The sequence below is a fragment of the Platalea leucorodia genome (assembly GCF_965183815.1).
Source record: "Platalea leucorodia genome assembly, chromosome: 7".
Lineage (NCBI taxonomy): Eukaryota > Metazoa > Chordata > Aves > Pelecaniformes > Threskiornithidae > Platalea > Platalea leucorodia.
In genome coordinates, this window is record NC_138829.1 from 72,234,561 (window position 1) to 72,250,581 (window position 16,021).

Genomic DNA, 16,021 nt, shown 5'->3' on the forward strand with positions numbered 1-16,021 from the left:
GCGTAGGTGCGTACGTGCCCCACGCACAGGGGCGCGCAGCAGCCCCACGCACACGCGTGTCCCCGCCTGCACACGCGTGCGCACGCGTGTCCCCGCATGCAGGCGCACCCACCCCCTCCGCGCACGGCCACGGGTGTGCATGCCCCCCCACGCGTGCGTGCCCCCCCCCAGCACCCACACAGGGGGGCTGCCGTGGGTGCCCCCCCCCCCCCCAAGCCATAACCCACCCCCCGCAGCGCGTGGGTGCAGAGGGGGCAGCCCCGGCCCCCGTGGGCACCAACCAAAGAGCGTCGGCGCGTGGGCACGGGGGGCACCGCTCGCCACCGCCCCTTCTCCCGCACCCACCACCCCGTGCCCTCGCCGGGGCGGGGGGACTCCCCTTGCACCCCCCGGCCAAGCCAAGCCGCCCTGGGGGGAGCGCGCGGGCGACCAGAGAGGAACTTTTGGTTCAGTTTGGGGTTTTTTTTCTAATAAAGATGTGAAAGCGAGCCGGGCGCAGTGCGGGGCGCTGGGGGGGTGCGGGGTGGCCCTGCTTCTGGGCAGGTTGAGGGTCCCCAGCATGCCCCTTCTCCCAAGCAACCTGGGGGTCCGTGGGGTGCCCCTTCTTCCAGGTAAGTTGGAGGTCCATAGGATGCTCCTTCTCCTGGGTGAGCTGGGGGCCATGGGTGCCCCTTCACCTGGGCAGGTTGGGGGTCCCCAGCATGCCCCTTCTCCCAAGCAACCTGGGGGTCCATGGGGTGCCCCTTCTTCTAGGTAAGTTGGAGGTCCTCAGGGTGCTCCTTCTCCTGGGTGAGCTGGGGGTCCACGGGGTGCCCCTGCTCCCAGGCAACCTGGGGGTCTGTGGGATGTCCCCTCTCCTGGGCAGGCTGGGCTTCCATGGGGTGCCCCTTCTCCCAGGCAGGCTGGAGGTCCACAGGGTGCTCCTTCTCTCTGGTGAGCTGTGGGTCCACGGGGTGTCCCTTCCCCTGGGCAAGTTGGGGGTCCATGGGGTGCCCCTTCTTCCAGGTAGGTTCGAGGTCCATGCAGTGTCCCTTCTCCTGGGCAGGTTGGGGGTCCATGGGGTGCTCCTTCCCCTGGGGAAGGTGGGATGCCCCTTCTCCCCATCACCCACCTAGCTGGCAGCATCGAGGGTCTGAAATTTCTGCCGCAGGTCCCTGACGAGGCCGTGGCGAGGGGGCTCGGGGGTGTCGGGGGGCTCAGGGCAGCGTCGCCGGTATTCCTCGGAGGCTTGGTAAGCTTTGCAGCGCTCCACCACCGCCTTCAAGCAGATCTTCTCCCGGGTGGTGGGCGAGCGGATCTGCACGTAGGTGGGGGGCTCGGCGGGGGCCGGCAGCCGCTCCAGCACCAGCACCTGCTGCCCGGGGCCCAGGGGGGCCTCCGCCGCCACCCACAGCGCCCCGTCGCTGCCATGCCGTGCCGGCACCAGCCCGGGGGTGCTGGGCCCCCCGCCCGCCTCGGCGCTGCGACTCCGGCCGCTGCCCCGCTCCTTCTCGGCCGGCCGGCCACCCCGGCACGGCCCCTCGGGTGCCGAGCGGCTGCGGCTCACCGGCGGGGGCCGCGGGGCGCCGAAACGGGCGCGAAGCTCCCGCACATCGGGCCAGGCGAAGGGCTCGGCACCGCCGGGGCTCGGGGGGCTGCGCGGGGCACCTGGGGAGGGCAACGCCGCCAGCCCCCTGCCCCGCGGCACAGCTGCCAAGGGGGTGCTGGCACATGGGTCCCCCTCCTCTGGTTGCGCCGGGGTGTGTCGGGCACCAGCGCGGCGGCTCTTGATGCGGAGGCTGTACTGCCGTGCCAGCTGGTACACCTTGGTGCCGGGGTGCTGGGGGGTCAGCAGCAGCCGCGGCGGTGGCCCGGCCGGTGGCCCCTCGCCCACAGCACCCAGGTCATCCTCCTCCAGGATGAGCAGCGGCTCGGGGGGCTGCAGCCCGTTCTCCCGGCACGGCTCCTCCAGTGCCGCCTTGGGCCCCTCCGGCGCCGGCTGGGCAGGGGGCTCGGGGCTTGCTGGGGGCCGGGGGAGGCCGTTGAGGCGGGAGACGGAGCTTCGCACCAGCCCCTTGGGGATGAAGGAGAGGCTCTCGCGGCGGCGGACGCTGAAGTCGGCGTCCCGGTGCTCGGCGTGGCCGTAGTAGCTCTTGATCTTGTCGAGGAGCAGGCGGTCCCGGCTGGAGAGCAGTGATTCGCGGCGGGCTCCGGCAAGGGGCTCGGGCGAGGGGACGGTGCTGCGGGACCCCCCGGGCTCCCCAGCATCGAGCGGGGGGCCGCCGTCCAGGCTGAGGGCGCTGCCGCTGCGGCTGGCCAGCCGTCCCGCCGGCCCCTCCAGCGCCAGGCTGCTGCGGCGCGAGAAGCTGCCGCCGCCGCCGAAGCGCTCGGCAATGACGCTGGCCTGGTCCAGCACTGAGGGTGGCAGGATGCTATCGGCGGCTCCATCTTCTTCTTCTTCCTCCTCCTCCTCGCTGCTCAGCCCCTGCAAATCCTCTGCAGCGCGCTCCTGCTCCCCCTCCCCGCCGGGCAGCACCGGCACTGGGGTCCCCGCTGAGGATGGGGCTTCGGGTGCCCCCAGCCCCTCGGGGTGCTCCACGGTGCTGCCGGTCTGCGGAGGGGTGGGTGGGTGGGTGCTGGGTCCCCCGGGACCCCAGGGTAGGGGCTGCAGGGCCACACTGACCTTCTCGCAGCTCCCCGGCCCCCAGCTGCTCGGCCGTTTGGGTCCCTCCGGCACCGGTGGGTGCCCCCCAGCCTGGGCGAGAGTAAATGTGGGGTGTCATGGGCTGGAGGGGACCCTCAAGCTGCTGTGAGCAGGACTGCTGCTGAAGGCGAGTCCTAGCCAAGCCATGGCTGAGGAGCCCACAGCAGCCCCGGGAGCAACACGGGGTGCCCCAGGAGTGATGTGGGGTGCCTTGGGAGCGATGCCGAGTGCCCTGGCTAGCAGGGCACACTGGTGGCCCTCCCTGGGGTTTAGGGGGGTGAAGCAGGTACCTGCTCCTCCTGGGGCTCTACTGGCAGGTCCCCGGCCCCGAGCAGCTCCTCCTGGCAGTCCTTGCCCAAAGCCGCCTCCTCCTCCTCCTCTTCCTCTTCCTCTTCTTCCTCCTCCACCACATCCTCAGCCGCCGTCCAGGCTCTGGGGTGCTGGGCGGGCTCCCCCATCTCCAGGAGAGCCCCGTCGCTGCCAGCGTGCTACTCGGGGGTGAGCGCTGGGCTCAGTGCCCCGTGCCCCTCCGGCAAGCGGCATGCTAGGGCTGGGGGGCACCGGGCACCCCAACCCACCCTGCGCCCCAGCCTTACCTTGAGCCCTGCCAGCCAGGAGAGAGAAACATGGAGGTTAGGGGGGGGGCAGCACCCAAAATTTCCCCCCCCAGCCCCTGGCCCTCCTCCGCCCGCCCTGCCGGTGCCAGAGGCCATGCCGGCTCACCTTGCTCACCCAGCTGCCGCAGGATCTGCTTGGCGGGCTCTGCGGAGAGAAGCCAGGCACCCAAATTGGGCAACAGTGGCATCGTGCCTGCGTCCCCCAGCCCGTCCCCAGCCCCACCGGCATCCCCAGCCTGGCACCCAGCCTCCAGCCCCCCGCCCCAGCTGGAGTCCCCCATCCCCGCCGGCATCCGCACCCGACTGCCTGCGCCCCATGTGCCCGTGCAGCTGGTCTGGCAGCGTCTCTGCGCGGTCCCGGTGCTCGAAGGGCTCTGCGGGGACAGGGACACCCGTCGGTGCCGGCACCCGGCGCCCACCGTCCCCACGGCCATCGGCGCAACCTGGCAGCGGCTTCACCCCAGGGAAGGGACGGCGGCGGCGGGGACATCAGGGATGCGCGGCTCTCACCGGACTGCCGGCGGCCCTGGCGCAGCTCGGCGGCGGTGTCGCCCAGGGGCTGGCAGGACCAGCTCTTCTTCAGGTGCTCGGGGCTGCAGCGGGGCAGGCGCGGGGGGTCTGCGGGCACAGGGGGTGACGCTGGGGGACAGGGGGGACACGCGAGGGCAGGGAGGAGATGGCGGGGTGCTGGCGGCACTCACAGAACAAGTCCATCTCCAGGATGGCTTCTTTAGCCTGGGGCAGAGGGAAGATAGAGATGGGGGATGAAGCTGGGGTGCAGCCGCCCCCCCTCGCCATGCGGGGGTGACCCCGGTGCCACCACGGTGCCCATCCCGCTCTGCCCTCACCTTCTGGGGGATGATGGCGTGGTGGTTCTCCAGGATCAGCCGCTTGATGTGGTGAGTCCACAGGCGCTTCTCCTCCACGCTCTTGGCCTGGGCGGGGGGGGATAGGGAGGGTGGTGAGGCTGGGCGGGGGGGTCCCTAGGGTGCCCCCCACCCTGTGCCCCCCTACCTGCAGGCTGTGCTGCTGCTTGCCGTGTTTGTAGTGAGCCAGGCTGAAGCAAAGTGAGTCCCGCGTGCTCTCGATCAGCATCAGCGAGGAACACTGCAGGGAGAGGCCATCAGCCCCCCAGGCATCCCCCTGGGGACCCCATCCCCTGCACCCCTCTGGTCGCCCATCCCCAGCACCCATCAGGCCCCCCCATCGCCAACACCCACCGGGATGTGGCTCTTGTAGACGTAGTGGTCACCGCGACGTTTGGTGATGAGGAGGGTCTTGTCGAAGAGGAAGACGGCGCGCTCGTGGCGCACCCGCTGCACCCGGAAGGTGCCCTCCAGCACCAGCTCCCCGTAGCTGGTCAGGTCCGGCCCCTTCCAGCCCAGCAGCAGTGACTGGATCTCCTGCACGGGTCCGCAGGGACGGGTGCATCAGGTCACCCGCCACCGCCGCGGTGGTGCCTGTCCGGTGCCACCCGCCACGCCGCCGGCGCTCACCTGCTGGCGGATGGCGTGCTCGTGCTTGCGCTTCATGTCGTTGATGTACCAGGCAACGCAGGTCATGGTGTCGATGGCCTCCAGCACCACCTCGTAGTCGTCCCCTGACTTGTGCTCAAAGTGCTTGGCGATCTCCTGTCGGCAAAGGGCGCGGTGTCGGGGCAGCGCCAACGGGGCTGCGGTGCCCGGTGCCGGAGGTGTGCCATGCCGAGGGACCAGGCTGTGCCATGCGCCTGTGCTATGCTGGGTGTGTGCACTGTGCCAGGGAAATGTGCCATGCCGGGTGCCCGTGCCGTGCTGGGGAACCAGGCTGTGCCAGGGAGATGTGCCGTGCTGGGTGCCTGCACCATGCCATGCCCCAAACTGTGCCAAGTGCCTGTGCTGTGCCATGAGCTCACACCGTGCCGGGTGCCCAGACTATGCTGGGTGCCCATACAATGCCAGGGGACCAGGCTGTGCCGTGCTGGGTGACCATGCCATGCCATCCCCCAGACTGTGCCAAGTGCCTGTGCCGTGCCATGAGCTCACACCGTGCCGGGTGCCCAGGCTGTGCCAGGGAAATGTGCCACACCAGGCGCCCAGGCAGTGCCGTGCTGGGCACCCATGCTGTGCCGGGTGCCTGGACCGTGCCAGGGAACGTACTGTGCCGGGTGCCCGGGCTGTGCCGGCTGCCTGCGCCACATCAGCTGCCTGAACCGTGCCAGGAACTCATGCTCTGCCACATCCCCGTGCCATGCCAGGCACCCAGACCGTGCTGGGTGCCAGCACCCTGCCGGGTGCCCACACCATGCCATGCCACGTGCCCGCACCACGCCGGGCGCCGGCTCACCTGGAGCAGCAGGTGGTACTTGAGGATCCTCTGGACGGGCTTGAGCAGGTAGGCACCGAGGGGCAGCGCGTGCCGCAGCCGCTCCTGGCACTCGCGGAGGAACCGAGCCTGCGGCTTGCTCCTCATGCACTCGGCCAGCGCCGCCACCGAGCTGCAGGCAGGGAGCGGGCTCAGCCCCCTGCCCAGCCCCCTGCCCGCCCGCGCCCTCCCCGACTCACCTAGGGTAGTTGTTGCAGTACTGGGTGTAGATGGCAAACTCCTGGCTCTGCGGGCAGGGGGGGAGCGCGGTGAGAGCCCGGCACGGCCCCCCGTACCCCCGCCCAGTGCCTCCCGCCGTGCCCACCCTTACCCGGGTGACGAAGCAGACGGCCACGGCCACGGGGTCGCTGGCGCAGCTCTCCAGGTTTTGCAGCAGGGTGCTGGGGGGGGGGACAGAGGGGACGGGGTGACGGTAGCCCCCCACCAGCCGCGGGACGGGGTGGCACCGGCTGTGCCCCGCCGGCGGCACCGGGAGCACCCACCTGCTGAGCTCGTAGATGTCCTCGATGTTGCCAAAAAGCGCGCTGACCTGCTCCGGCCGCAGCACCGGCTCCTCCGCATCGATGATCTTGCCCAGGTAACCCTGCCGGGCACCCGCGGTTGGCGGCGGTGGCACCGGCGCAACCAACCAGGCCCCCAAAACCCCATCCGAGGGCTGTCGTCCCCCCGGCGCTCACCTCCACGATGCTGCGCAGGTCGCGGGCGTAGGTGCGCTCCGACTCCACGATCTCCAGCACCACCCGGCCCAGGTAGCTGGGCTCGGCCCCGGGGCCACCGAAAGGTGCCAGGGGGTGCCCGCCGCGGGCGCCTGGCCACCCCCCGGGGGAAGCGTTGTTGTTGCTGTTGCGCAGCCCCTCGGCCCACGGCTCGGCCCCGCCGCCAGCCGGCTCCTCCATGGTGCGGCCGGGCTCCGGCACCGGGCTCAGGGCAGGGTGCTGCAGGCAGGTGGGCACCGGCATGCCGGCATCCCCTGGCACCGGCGGGGCACAGGGCGGGTCTGGGGGGGAGAGCGCTGTGGTTAGGGGGTGCAGACACCCCCCGAGGTCCAGGCAGCGTTTGGGGCCAAGGGGGGCTCGCACCCCCTCACGGTGAAGAGCCCCTGGGGTTGACCTGATGGCCAAACCCTCCAGGGAGCAGGGTGCCAGCATCCCCCAACCCCCAAAATCCCCGGCTACAGCTCGGCCGAGGCAGGATACGGCCTGGCAGGATCCTGGCACAGCCCATCGAGGCCTCCCGCCCGTGCAGGTCCCCAAATTCGGGGGTTCGCCCCGCCCTTACCCCAGAGCCGGGCAATGCGCCCCAGCAGCCGGGGGCCATGCTCCCGGAGGAAGAGGTACCCCGGCGGAACCAGCGCCATCGCCGCGTTGAGCTCCCACCCGCCGGCACCCTGCGCCGGGGCCGTGCGTCACCGCCGCGCCCACGGGACACCTTCCCGGTGAGCTCAGCGCCGGCTCACCCTTCCGGACCAACGGTGCCACCGGCCGCTCCCCCGCAGCACCGGGATCCTCCTGTGCCACCGAAACCGCTTGGTGCCGCCGACCCGGTTGGGGCACCCGAAAACTGGCCGCCGGCGGCAAGGCGTGCCAGAGCGGCAAGGGCTCGCTGACGTGCTTTTTGGCAGAGGGACGGTTTGCGGCAGGGCACCGAGCCCGCTCACCCCAGCGGGCGGGTGGCCCTGGGGACGGTGACCTTCAGCTGGGCCACGTGCTGGCGGCGGGGCCGCCCGAGCCCCCCGGCACTGGGGGTGCCGGCACCGAACCGGTCAGGCCGGTTCCCGCCAGCTCCTCCCTGCACCCGCCATGCTGCACGGCCCGGCTCCCGCCGCCGCCCTCCCCACGGCTTTCCCGCGCAAGCCAGGAGTACCCCAAAAACCCACCGCGGTGCCCCCCAAGCGGGGCCCAGCCCCACATCCCCAGGCTGTGCCACAGCCCGGGTCCCCAGGTACCGGCACAACTGGCTCTGCCGTGGGGCACCCCCTCGGCACCCCGGCTCTGGGGGATTTGGGGAGCAGCCCCCCCAAACCCCAAATCTTTCAGCCTTGCCCCAGCCCCACGGCCACCTCGGCCAGGGGGGACCCAGCCCCATGGCCACCCCGTACCGCCGGGGACACCGGGGCCAAGAGTCCAACCCCCGTCCCCACCCATGACTGGGTCCCTGCCAGGGGACAAGAGGGGACGCCTGGGTGGCACTGGGGTGCAGACAGAGGCACGGCTCACCCCCTGCCCGGCACAGGGGGACGGTGCCCCGGTACCCACGGGGGGTCCCCCACGTGATGCCCAGCCAGGGATTTGCGGCTACCGCGGCTCGTTCCCGAAGGCCGCCCCCGGCCGCCCTAATCCGCTCAGCGCGCCGGGATTACGGCACCGGCCCCACGTCACAGGGACGGCGGCCACTCGCCTCGGCCCCCTGGCCACCGCCAGCCCGCCCCACCGGGCAGGGGGGGTTTATCCTCTTCCCCCCCCAGCGCCCCCGCGGTGGGCACGCGGCCAGCCAGGGCCCCCGGGCTCCCGCCTGCCGCCTCGTCCGCGCGGAGATTAGACCTGACCTTCACCCCCAGCGGGACGGGCTGCTCCCCCCAAACCCCCCGAGCTGGGGGCTGCCGGAGGCCCTGGGCACCCCCAGCCCTGCCGTGGGGGCCGGGAGAGCACCCCGGGGTGCCAAGCTGGATGCGGCCCCCGGGTGCTGCCGGCAGCACAGGCAAGGACCCTGGGGGCTTCTGGCTGGCTCCGGCACGGTGGGTCCCCAAAACTCCCCAGCATGGGGAAACTGAGGCAGGGGCTGGGGCTGTGCCGAGCCGCCGGTGCAAGGAAGGTGGGATTTTCTCCCACCATGGGATCGCCGGCCCCGTTGCACATTCCTGCGCAGGAGACGGGGAGCGAGGCACGGCCCACGGTGCTTTCCCAGGGCCCCGGCACGGCACGGCACGGCACGGCACGCCGGGAGAGGAGAGGGCGGGCAGGCTGGGGGTGCCGGGCTGGGCAGCCGGCCGAGCGGGGCCGGAGGAGGGCCAGCCTGGTGGAGCCATATAAGGGAAGGCGGTTCACCATTTCCAAGCATTTTCCAGGATCCCAGCAGCCCTGGGAGCGGGGAAGGTCGCTGCCGGCTCCAGGCTCCAGCCCAGCTGCCATGGCTCGGCGCGGCCACAGCCGTCGCTCCCAGCCCCGGCTGGCACCGCCGGTGCCCAGTGGGCACAAGCTGGGTGCTGGCACCCCTGCCCGCAGCATCGTGGTGCCGCAGGTGGTCCAGCACAACGGGGGCCCCCGTGCCACAGCAGGGTGACCCCACACCACGGCAGCCGTGATGCCGTGCCCGGGTGGGACCGGAGCCTGTGCCGGCAGTGCCACACTCCCAGGACACAGCGGCATCGACTCCATGGGGCTGCCAAAGCCTCTTAGTGCCCGGCACCCGTGGCGTCCTGTGTGGCCGGCAGCCACCTAATCCCACCGGAGGGGTGCAGGGCACCCCCACCCCACACGCGGCTGGGGGTCCCGGTGCGGTACCCCCGTCTCAGCCCCCCGGCACACACCCGGGGGTCACCCCACACGCCGCAGCCTCTGTCCTGCACCCCTGGCTGGGCCCTGGGTCCCCCCCAGCCCCACGGCTGCCTTCCCCAGGCGTCTCCCAGGACCCGCGGTCCCCTGCCCTGCCTTGGGACCCACGACCCTGCCCCACGGCTCGCCAGGACCCTCCACCCCCACGCTCCCTCCAGCACCCACAGCTCCTGCCCCACTGGGACCCATGGCCCTGGGCACCCCAGGACCCAGCGCTCCTGCCCCATGGGGACCCGCAGCTCCTGCCCCACCAAGACACATGGCGCTGGCCCCACCGGAACCCACAGCACTGGGCACTCGGGGCCCCACAGCTCCCTGTCCCACCAGGACCCACGGATCCTGCTCCACCAGGACACAATGGCTCCCGCCCCACCAGGACCCACGGATCCTGCTCCACTGGGACACAACAACTCCTGCTCCACCGGGACGCAACGGCTCCCGCCCCACCGGGACCCACGGATCCTGCTTCACGGGGATGCAATGGCTCCCGCCCCACTGGGACCCACGGATCCTGCTCCACCGGGACACAACGGCTCCCACCCCACTGGCACCCACGGCGCTGGGCACCCCCGTGACCCACAGCGCCTGCTCCACCGGCACCCACGGCTCCCACGCCACCACCCACCCACGGTGCTGGCCACCCCCGGGGACCCCCATCTCCCGCCCCACGGGGGACCCATGGCTCCTACTCCACCGGGACCGACATCTCCCACCCCGCGGGGACCCCCGGCTCCCTCCCCACCGGGGACCCCGACCGCCGCCCACGCCGCCTCCCGTTCCCGCCGGCGCGCCCCGTCGCCGCGCGCCCCCGTTCCCGCCGGCGCGCCGCGCTCACCGCGCCTCGCCGCCGCCGCCGTTGCCGCCGCCCCGGCCCGGCCCGGCCGTGCCCGCAGGAAGCGGCGGGAGAAGCCCGGGGGCGGGGACTGCGGCCGCCCCGCCCGGGCCGCCGGGCTGCTCCCCGCCCGATCCCGGAGCCGTCCCGGACACGGTCCCGCAACAAGCCCGGGAGCCGTCCCGGTGCAGCCCCGGTGCAGTCCCGGTACGGTTCTGGCACTGTCCCGGGTTGTACCGAGACACGGCGTGGGGGGAGCCCGCACCTACCGGGGCACCCCACGGGGATGTGGGCACCCTGCGGGGTCCCTGCCCCGACGACGGGCACCCCCGGGTCCCCACCCGAGGGAGAACGGGGACCCCGTGGGGTCCCAGCCCCAGGGGACGCGGGCACCCGTGGGCTCCCTGCTCCGTGGGGCCGCTCCGCTGGCCACGGGGCCACCGCCGCCACGGGGCCAACGTGGGGCACCGTGAGTGGGACCCCACCGTGGGGCCGGCGCAGCGCGGGTGCCCACGGGCAGGGGTGCACCCAGTGCATCCCCTCCGTCACCACATCTGCCCCTTCCCTCGCCTGCGCCCAGCTCAGCCCCAGCACGGCACTGCCTTCCCGCCACGTCTGCCACCACGCGAGCCCCGAAAGCCGCCGGCTCCCCGTGGGTCCCACTGCGCCCCGGGGTGCTCCGAGCCCCCCAGATAAAGCAGGGGGACAGCCATAGCCCCCGGCCCACGCGTGCCACCCCGGTGCCCTGTGGCACCTGCCGCCGCCAGAATGGGGCCATTCTGCAGGCAGGCGGCCGGGCGCCTTGTGCCGCCGGCGCCGGGCTCCGGCTCAAAGGCAGGATTGTTCGGGGCCGGCTGCCCCCGGCGTGGCGTGCCCAGCCAGGCCCCCGGCGCCCATGCCGCACGGCGTCACACGCGGCATCGCCGGGTCAGTGGGGCTGAGGGGTCCCCGCCGCCCTCGCCGGCGCGCCGACACGTGCTCCGCCAGCGGCTGGGCCGCGGTGTGCCCGGCTCACGCCGCGCCGTGGCCAGGGCACGGCCGGGCAGGCGGCCGCCGGGTCCTTCGCCGGGCCGAGGCGCGGGGGACAGGCGGGTGCCGGAGGCTGCCACGGTGGGTGCTGGCGGCGCAGTGCCCGGCCGGGCGGGCGTGGGAAGGCGGCGTGTCTGGGCATGGCTGCCGGCGGCGCGGGCAGCAGCACCCGGTGGGGGCCGGGGCGGTAGGTGCTGCCTGGGGGGGGACACGGGGCCGCTCCGGCACCCCTAACTGGGACCCTGGCCTGGGCCCCGGGGCCCTGCCCCTCTCCCCATGCAGCCTCCCCAAATCCCCTCCCTTCCCCCTCTCCCCAGACCCCCTCTCCCCAAAGCCCCCTCCCCAGCTTCCCTTCTCATAACCCTCTCCCAGGACCCTCTCCCCAGACCCCCTATCCCCAAACCCTCTCCCCAGACCTCCCTTCTTCCCATAACCCCGCCCCTTCCCCTCTCCCCAGACCCCCTCTCCCCACCCTCCCTCCCAAAACCCCCTCCCCAAACAACCCTCCCCAAACCCCTCTCCCCAATCCACCAACCCCAAATCCCTGTCCCCAATCCCCCCTCCCCTCTTCCCAAATCCCCCCTCCCCAAATCCTCCAACCCTCCCCAAACCCTCTCCCCTTACCCCCTCCCCTCTTCTCTCCCCAAATCCCCCTCCCCTCCCCAAATCCCCCCTCCTCAAATCCCTCTCCTCTCCCCTCCCCTCTCCCCAAATCCCCTCTCCCCTCCCCAAATCCCCCCTCCCCTTCCCAAATCCCTCTCCCCAAACCCCCCTCCCCTCCCCAAACCCCTCTCCCCAAATCCTCCCTCCCCAAACCCCTCTCCCCAAATCCCTCTCCCCAAATCCCCCCCCAATCCCCCCTCCCCTCCCCAAACCCCCCTCTCCAAATCCCCCCTCCCCTCTCCCCAAATCCCCCCCAATCCCCCCTCCCCTCCCCAAACCCCCCTCTCCAGATCCCCCCTCCCCTCTCCCCAAATCCCCCCTCCCCTCCCCTCTCCCCACCTCTTGCCCCCCCTCCGCCCGCCCACCAGGGGGCGCTGCAGCACTCACCCCCCCACACCCCAAGCCCCGCCCCTCCCCGTCACCCCCCGCGCCTCCCTTTCCCGTGATGCCCCGCGCGGGCGAGGCGGGAAGGCGGGCGGCCAAGATGGCGGCGGGGTTGGCGGAGAGGAGCTGCCTGGAACTCAACGCGGCGGCTCGGGGCCCACCGCGACGGCCTCGGGAAGTGGTTTTTAACCCGCCGGGAACGGCTCCGCTTCCCGTAGGTCGCTACGGGGACAGCGCGGGTGGTTTCTGTTACCAGGAGAGCGCGCAGCTCGCTGCCGCCACAAGGAACCGCTTCGTGCGGTGGTGAGTGCGGGCCCTGGGGCGGGCCCAGTCGCCGAGGGGGGCCGGGGGCAGGCCCTCGGCCTGCCCCCGGCCTCCCTCGGCGACTGGGACCGCCCCCGGGCCCGGTTGATTCCCCCCCTGCTCCGACCCGCTTCTCCCCGCCTCGCTGCGCCCACCCTCCTCACACCTTCCCCGGTCTCTTCCCTCAGGACCACATCGGGAGACACAGTGGAGCTGGTGGAAGAATCTCTGGACGTCAACCTGCTGAACAATGCCGTCCGCCTCCGCATCCAAGGTTGTCCGTTTTTACCGGGTGGCGTGCATCTCTGCGAAGTGCAGAGCCACTTGGTCGTCTTGCTGATCACCGCGCAGACTGTGCATCGCTTGCTCCTGCCGCATCCCGCCCGCATGTATCGCAGTGTGAGTACCGGGGTGGCCCGCTCCATGCTGGCAGAAAAGGACCTAGGGGTGTTGGTCGCTGAATATGAGCCAGCAGTGTGCCCAGGTGGCCAAGAAGGCCACTAGCACCCTGGCTTGTATCAGGAATAGTGTGGCCTGCAGGACTGGGGCAGTGATCGTACCCCCATACTCAGCACCGGTGAGGCCGCCCCTCGAATGCTGTGCTCAGCGTTGGGCCCCGCACCCCAAGGCGGCCATGGAGGGGCTGGAGCGTGGCCAGAGCAGGGCAGCGAGGCTGGGGCAGGGGCTGGAGCACAAGGCTGGGGAGGAGCGGCTGGGGGAGCTGGGGGGGCTCAGCCTGGAGAAGAGGAGGCTGAGGGGAGCCCTCATCGCTCTCTGCAACGGCCTGAAAGGAGGCTGGAGCCGGGGGGGTCGGTCTCTTCTCCCCAGGAACAAGTGATGGGACGAGAGGGAACGGCCTCAAGCTGCACCAGGGCAGGTTTGGGTTGGGTATTAGGAAAAACTTCTTCACCGAAAGGGCTGTCAGGCCCTGGCCCAGGCTGCCCAGGGCAGGGGTTGAGTCCCCATCCCTGGGGGTATTTAAAAGCCAGGTAGACGTGGTGCTTGGGGACGTGGTTTAGTGGTGGGCTTGGCAGCACTGGGTTAGCGGTTGGACTCGATCATCTTAAAGGTCTTTTCCAACCTAAACAATTCTGTGATTCTATGCCTGTGTCAGCCACCTGCCTCGCTCCTGCCCATCGAGAGCCCTCAGCGAAGCCACTAAGTGCGTTGCAAAACAGCAAAGGCCTCGGCGTGCTTCTCAGCGTGGGCACAAAGCGCTGCGTCCCACCTGTACTGCTTTTGGCCGTGACAGAGTTAATTTTGGCTGTGACAGTTAACTTTCATCGTAGCAGCTTGTGTGGTGCCGCGTTTTGGATTTGTGACCGAAACAGTGTTGATAACATGCTAATAATTTAGCTTTTTCTAAATTTTAGGATTAATAATAGGGAATAATTTGGGTAATAATTTAGCTTTTGCTAAATTTTAGTGTTTGTGCAGCCTTGAGGCCTTCTCTGTTTCTCTCTCTGCCCCCATGTGAACAGTTTTGGGGGTGTGCAGTGATTTGGGAGGGGGCACAGCTGGGCAGATGACCCGAACTAACCAAAGTGCTGTTGTTTGCTGTATAACATCATGGTCGGCAATAAGAGGAAAAAGAGGAGTCTTTGGGGGGGTTAGCCCTCTTTTGCTCAGGAACTGGCTGTGTGTCCATCTGCCCAGCCTTTGTGTCCCTTGTTTTGTTTTCTTCTCTCTTCTTCTCCTTGTCCTTCATTATTAAGCAATTATTTTATTTTTTTATCTGGAACCCCAAGTTTTATCGCTTTTATTCTTCCTTTCCTCTTCCCCCATCCCGCTTGGGGGGGGGGAGAGAGTGAGCGTGTGGCTGTGTGCTGCTTCGCTGCCCAGCGGGATTAACCCCCAACGCTGCCCTGTCGTGGGGCTCCACGCAAACCCCGTCACCACCGTCGTGCCCGTGTCGCGTGGGCTGGCTGTAGAAACGCTGGAGGTGAGCTGCTGGTGGGTTTGAAGCTCGGCTGTTCCTGAGCCCTTTCCAATTGGGCTGGATTTTTTTTTTTCCCTGCCCAGCAGACCGTATACTGGTTTTGGCTGGGATGGAGCTGGTTTCTTTCGCAGCAGCTCGCGTGGTGCTGTGCGGTGGATTGCTGACCAAAGCAGAGCTGGGAACACGCCGCCGCTTGAGCTGTCGCTGCGCAGTGCATGCACAGCGTTGGGGGGCTTCTCCGTTCCTCGCTCCGCTCCCCAAACGAGCGGGCTGGGGTGGGCGGGAGGCTGGGAAGGGACACAGCCGTGACAGGGAGGGGACAGTCCCTGTGCCGTGACACCGTGTTCAGCGACACGGGGCAGGGGACTGGGGCAAGTGACCGTTGCCTGGGGGCTGGCGGGCCATCAGGCTGCTCGGAGGTGGTGAGGGATCACCTTGGCATCGCTTGGCTTGGTTTTATTTTATTCTTCCTCCTTCCTTTGCTTATTAAACCATCTTTATCTTGACCCACGAGTTTTTTGCTGCTCTTATTCTCCCATGCCCTGCTGGGGCCTGCGGTGATAGTGACCTGCCAGCTGGGTCAGTCCACCATGATTGATCCGTTTCACAGCGCTGTGGTGGGGATTTGTACCCTGGACTGGAACCTTCCCGTCTTTCCGGAGCCCGTCAGGCTCTCCTGAGTTTTCTGGAAACCTCTGTGCTTTAGTTTCTTACTCTCCAAACTTTTCTAATTCAATTTCTTTGTAGATGTTATAAACTGCTAAACTCCGAGTCTTCTGGTTCTTGGCCAGGTGTGTTCATCAGTGTGGGGTAGTTCTTGATGTGGAAGTGAAAACGGCTGGGGAAAAGAGTCGGATAGGAAAAGCAAGCTGGAAATCTCTTGCTTTGTTTGGAGCTGGATGTGCTCAGACCCCATGCGGGGCAGGCAGAGGCCCTAGGTGTCAGACTTGGCAGCGTTTGCCCCAAAGCTGAGGGTGTTTCAGATGTGTGAATAAGGCTCCGATTTCGATGAAAGTCGGTGACGTAACCCGAAATGAGGCTCGGAGGTTGGAGGCGGCTCTGCCGGCGGTCCTGGGGCCCGGCCTTGTGACAATGGGGACAACGTACCCTGTGGAGGTGGGGACCGAGTCCTTCAGAGGGAGGCCTGGCTGTGTTTGTAACTCGCCCCCTGTACGCGGCAAGGTACAGAATCTTTATTTCATGCGGAAGATGGATCTTACGCACAATTTACATCGCATTTAGCCCTTTGCTGTGACTGAGTCTCACATGTCTGCTTCTGGTGTGTCTTGTCAGGTCCCTTTCCTCTCTTGGAGAGCTTATCTCTTGCTTTCGGATTTCCAGATGGCTTTCCCAAGGGATGATGCTGTGCTATTGCAGAGCTGCTCTTTGAGGGACTCGTTACCAGCATTTTGCTATGAGCGGTCTCGAAGCAGCGGATGGACTTCAGGACTCCTTTGGGGGAGTTACAGTATGTGAAGGAGAGAGCAAGCAAGAGTTCTGCTAGAAAATGGCAGGTTTTGAAGTCCCTTTCGTATCTGCTCGTAAAGAGCAGTGGTCGTGGGCTAACAGTGAAACAGGAGTGGTAGCGGTGAGAGTTCTTAGCAGAAAAATTCTTTTTATCGAGTAGCGGTGTCGCAGTTGCTATTCCACAGGTGT

General features: G+C 68.8%; 2 protein-coding genes across 4 annotated transcripts in view; one reads left to right on the forward strand and one right to left on the reverse strand.

Annotated features, from left to right (window-relative positions):
• Positions 1-83: 83 nt before the first annotated feature.
• PLEKHG3 (pleckstrin homology and RhoGEF domain containing G3) lies at positions 84-6,648 on the reverse strand. Its single transcript, XM_082317472.1, is given in 16 exon segments — positions 84-2,734; positions 2,974-3,171; positions 3,407-3,413; positions 3,415-3,445; positions 3,600-3,674; positions 3,811-3,918; positions 4,002-4,035; positions 4,149-4,235; positions 4,315-4,407; positions 4,521-4,703; positions 4,797-4,931; positions 5,626-5,776; positions 5,844-5,890; positions 5,975-6,044; positions 6,147-6,247; positions 6,342-6,648. Coding segments are annotated over 16 exon segments (3,225 nt in total). The 5' UTR covers positions 6,624-6,648; the 3' UTR covers positions 84-1,111.
• Positions 6,649-12,211: 5,563 nt separating this feature from the next.
• The window catches only part of NUP160 (nucleoporin 160), a 28,891-nt gene continuing 25,081 nt past the window's right edge, over positions 12,212-16,021 (forward strand). The window contains exons 1-2 of one of the 3 annotated variants that reach the window (XM_082318464.1): positions 12,212-12,426; positions 12,615-12,825. In XM_082318464.1, the coding sequence (XP_082174590.1) occupies positions 12,224-12,426; positions 12,615-12,825 (414 nt within the window). In that variant the 5' untranslated portion in view covers positions 12,212-12,223. Of the gene's footprint in view, positions 12,427-12,614; positions 12,826-15,124; positions 15,834-16,021 lie in introns of those variants that run through there. The other 2 variants (XM_082318466.1, XM_082318465.1) reach the window with 2 other exon arrangements.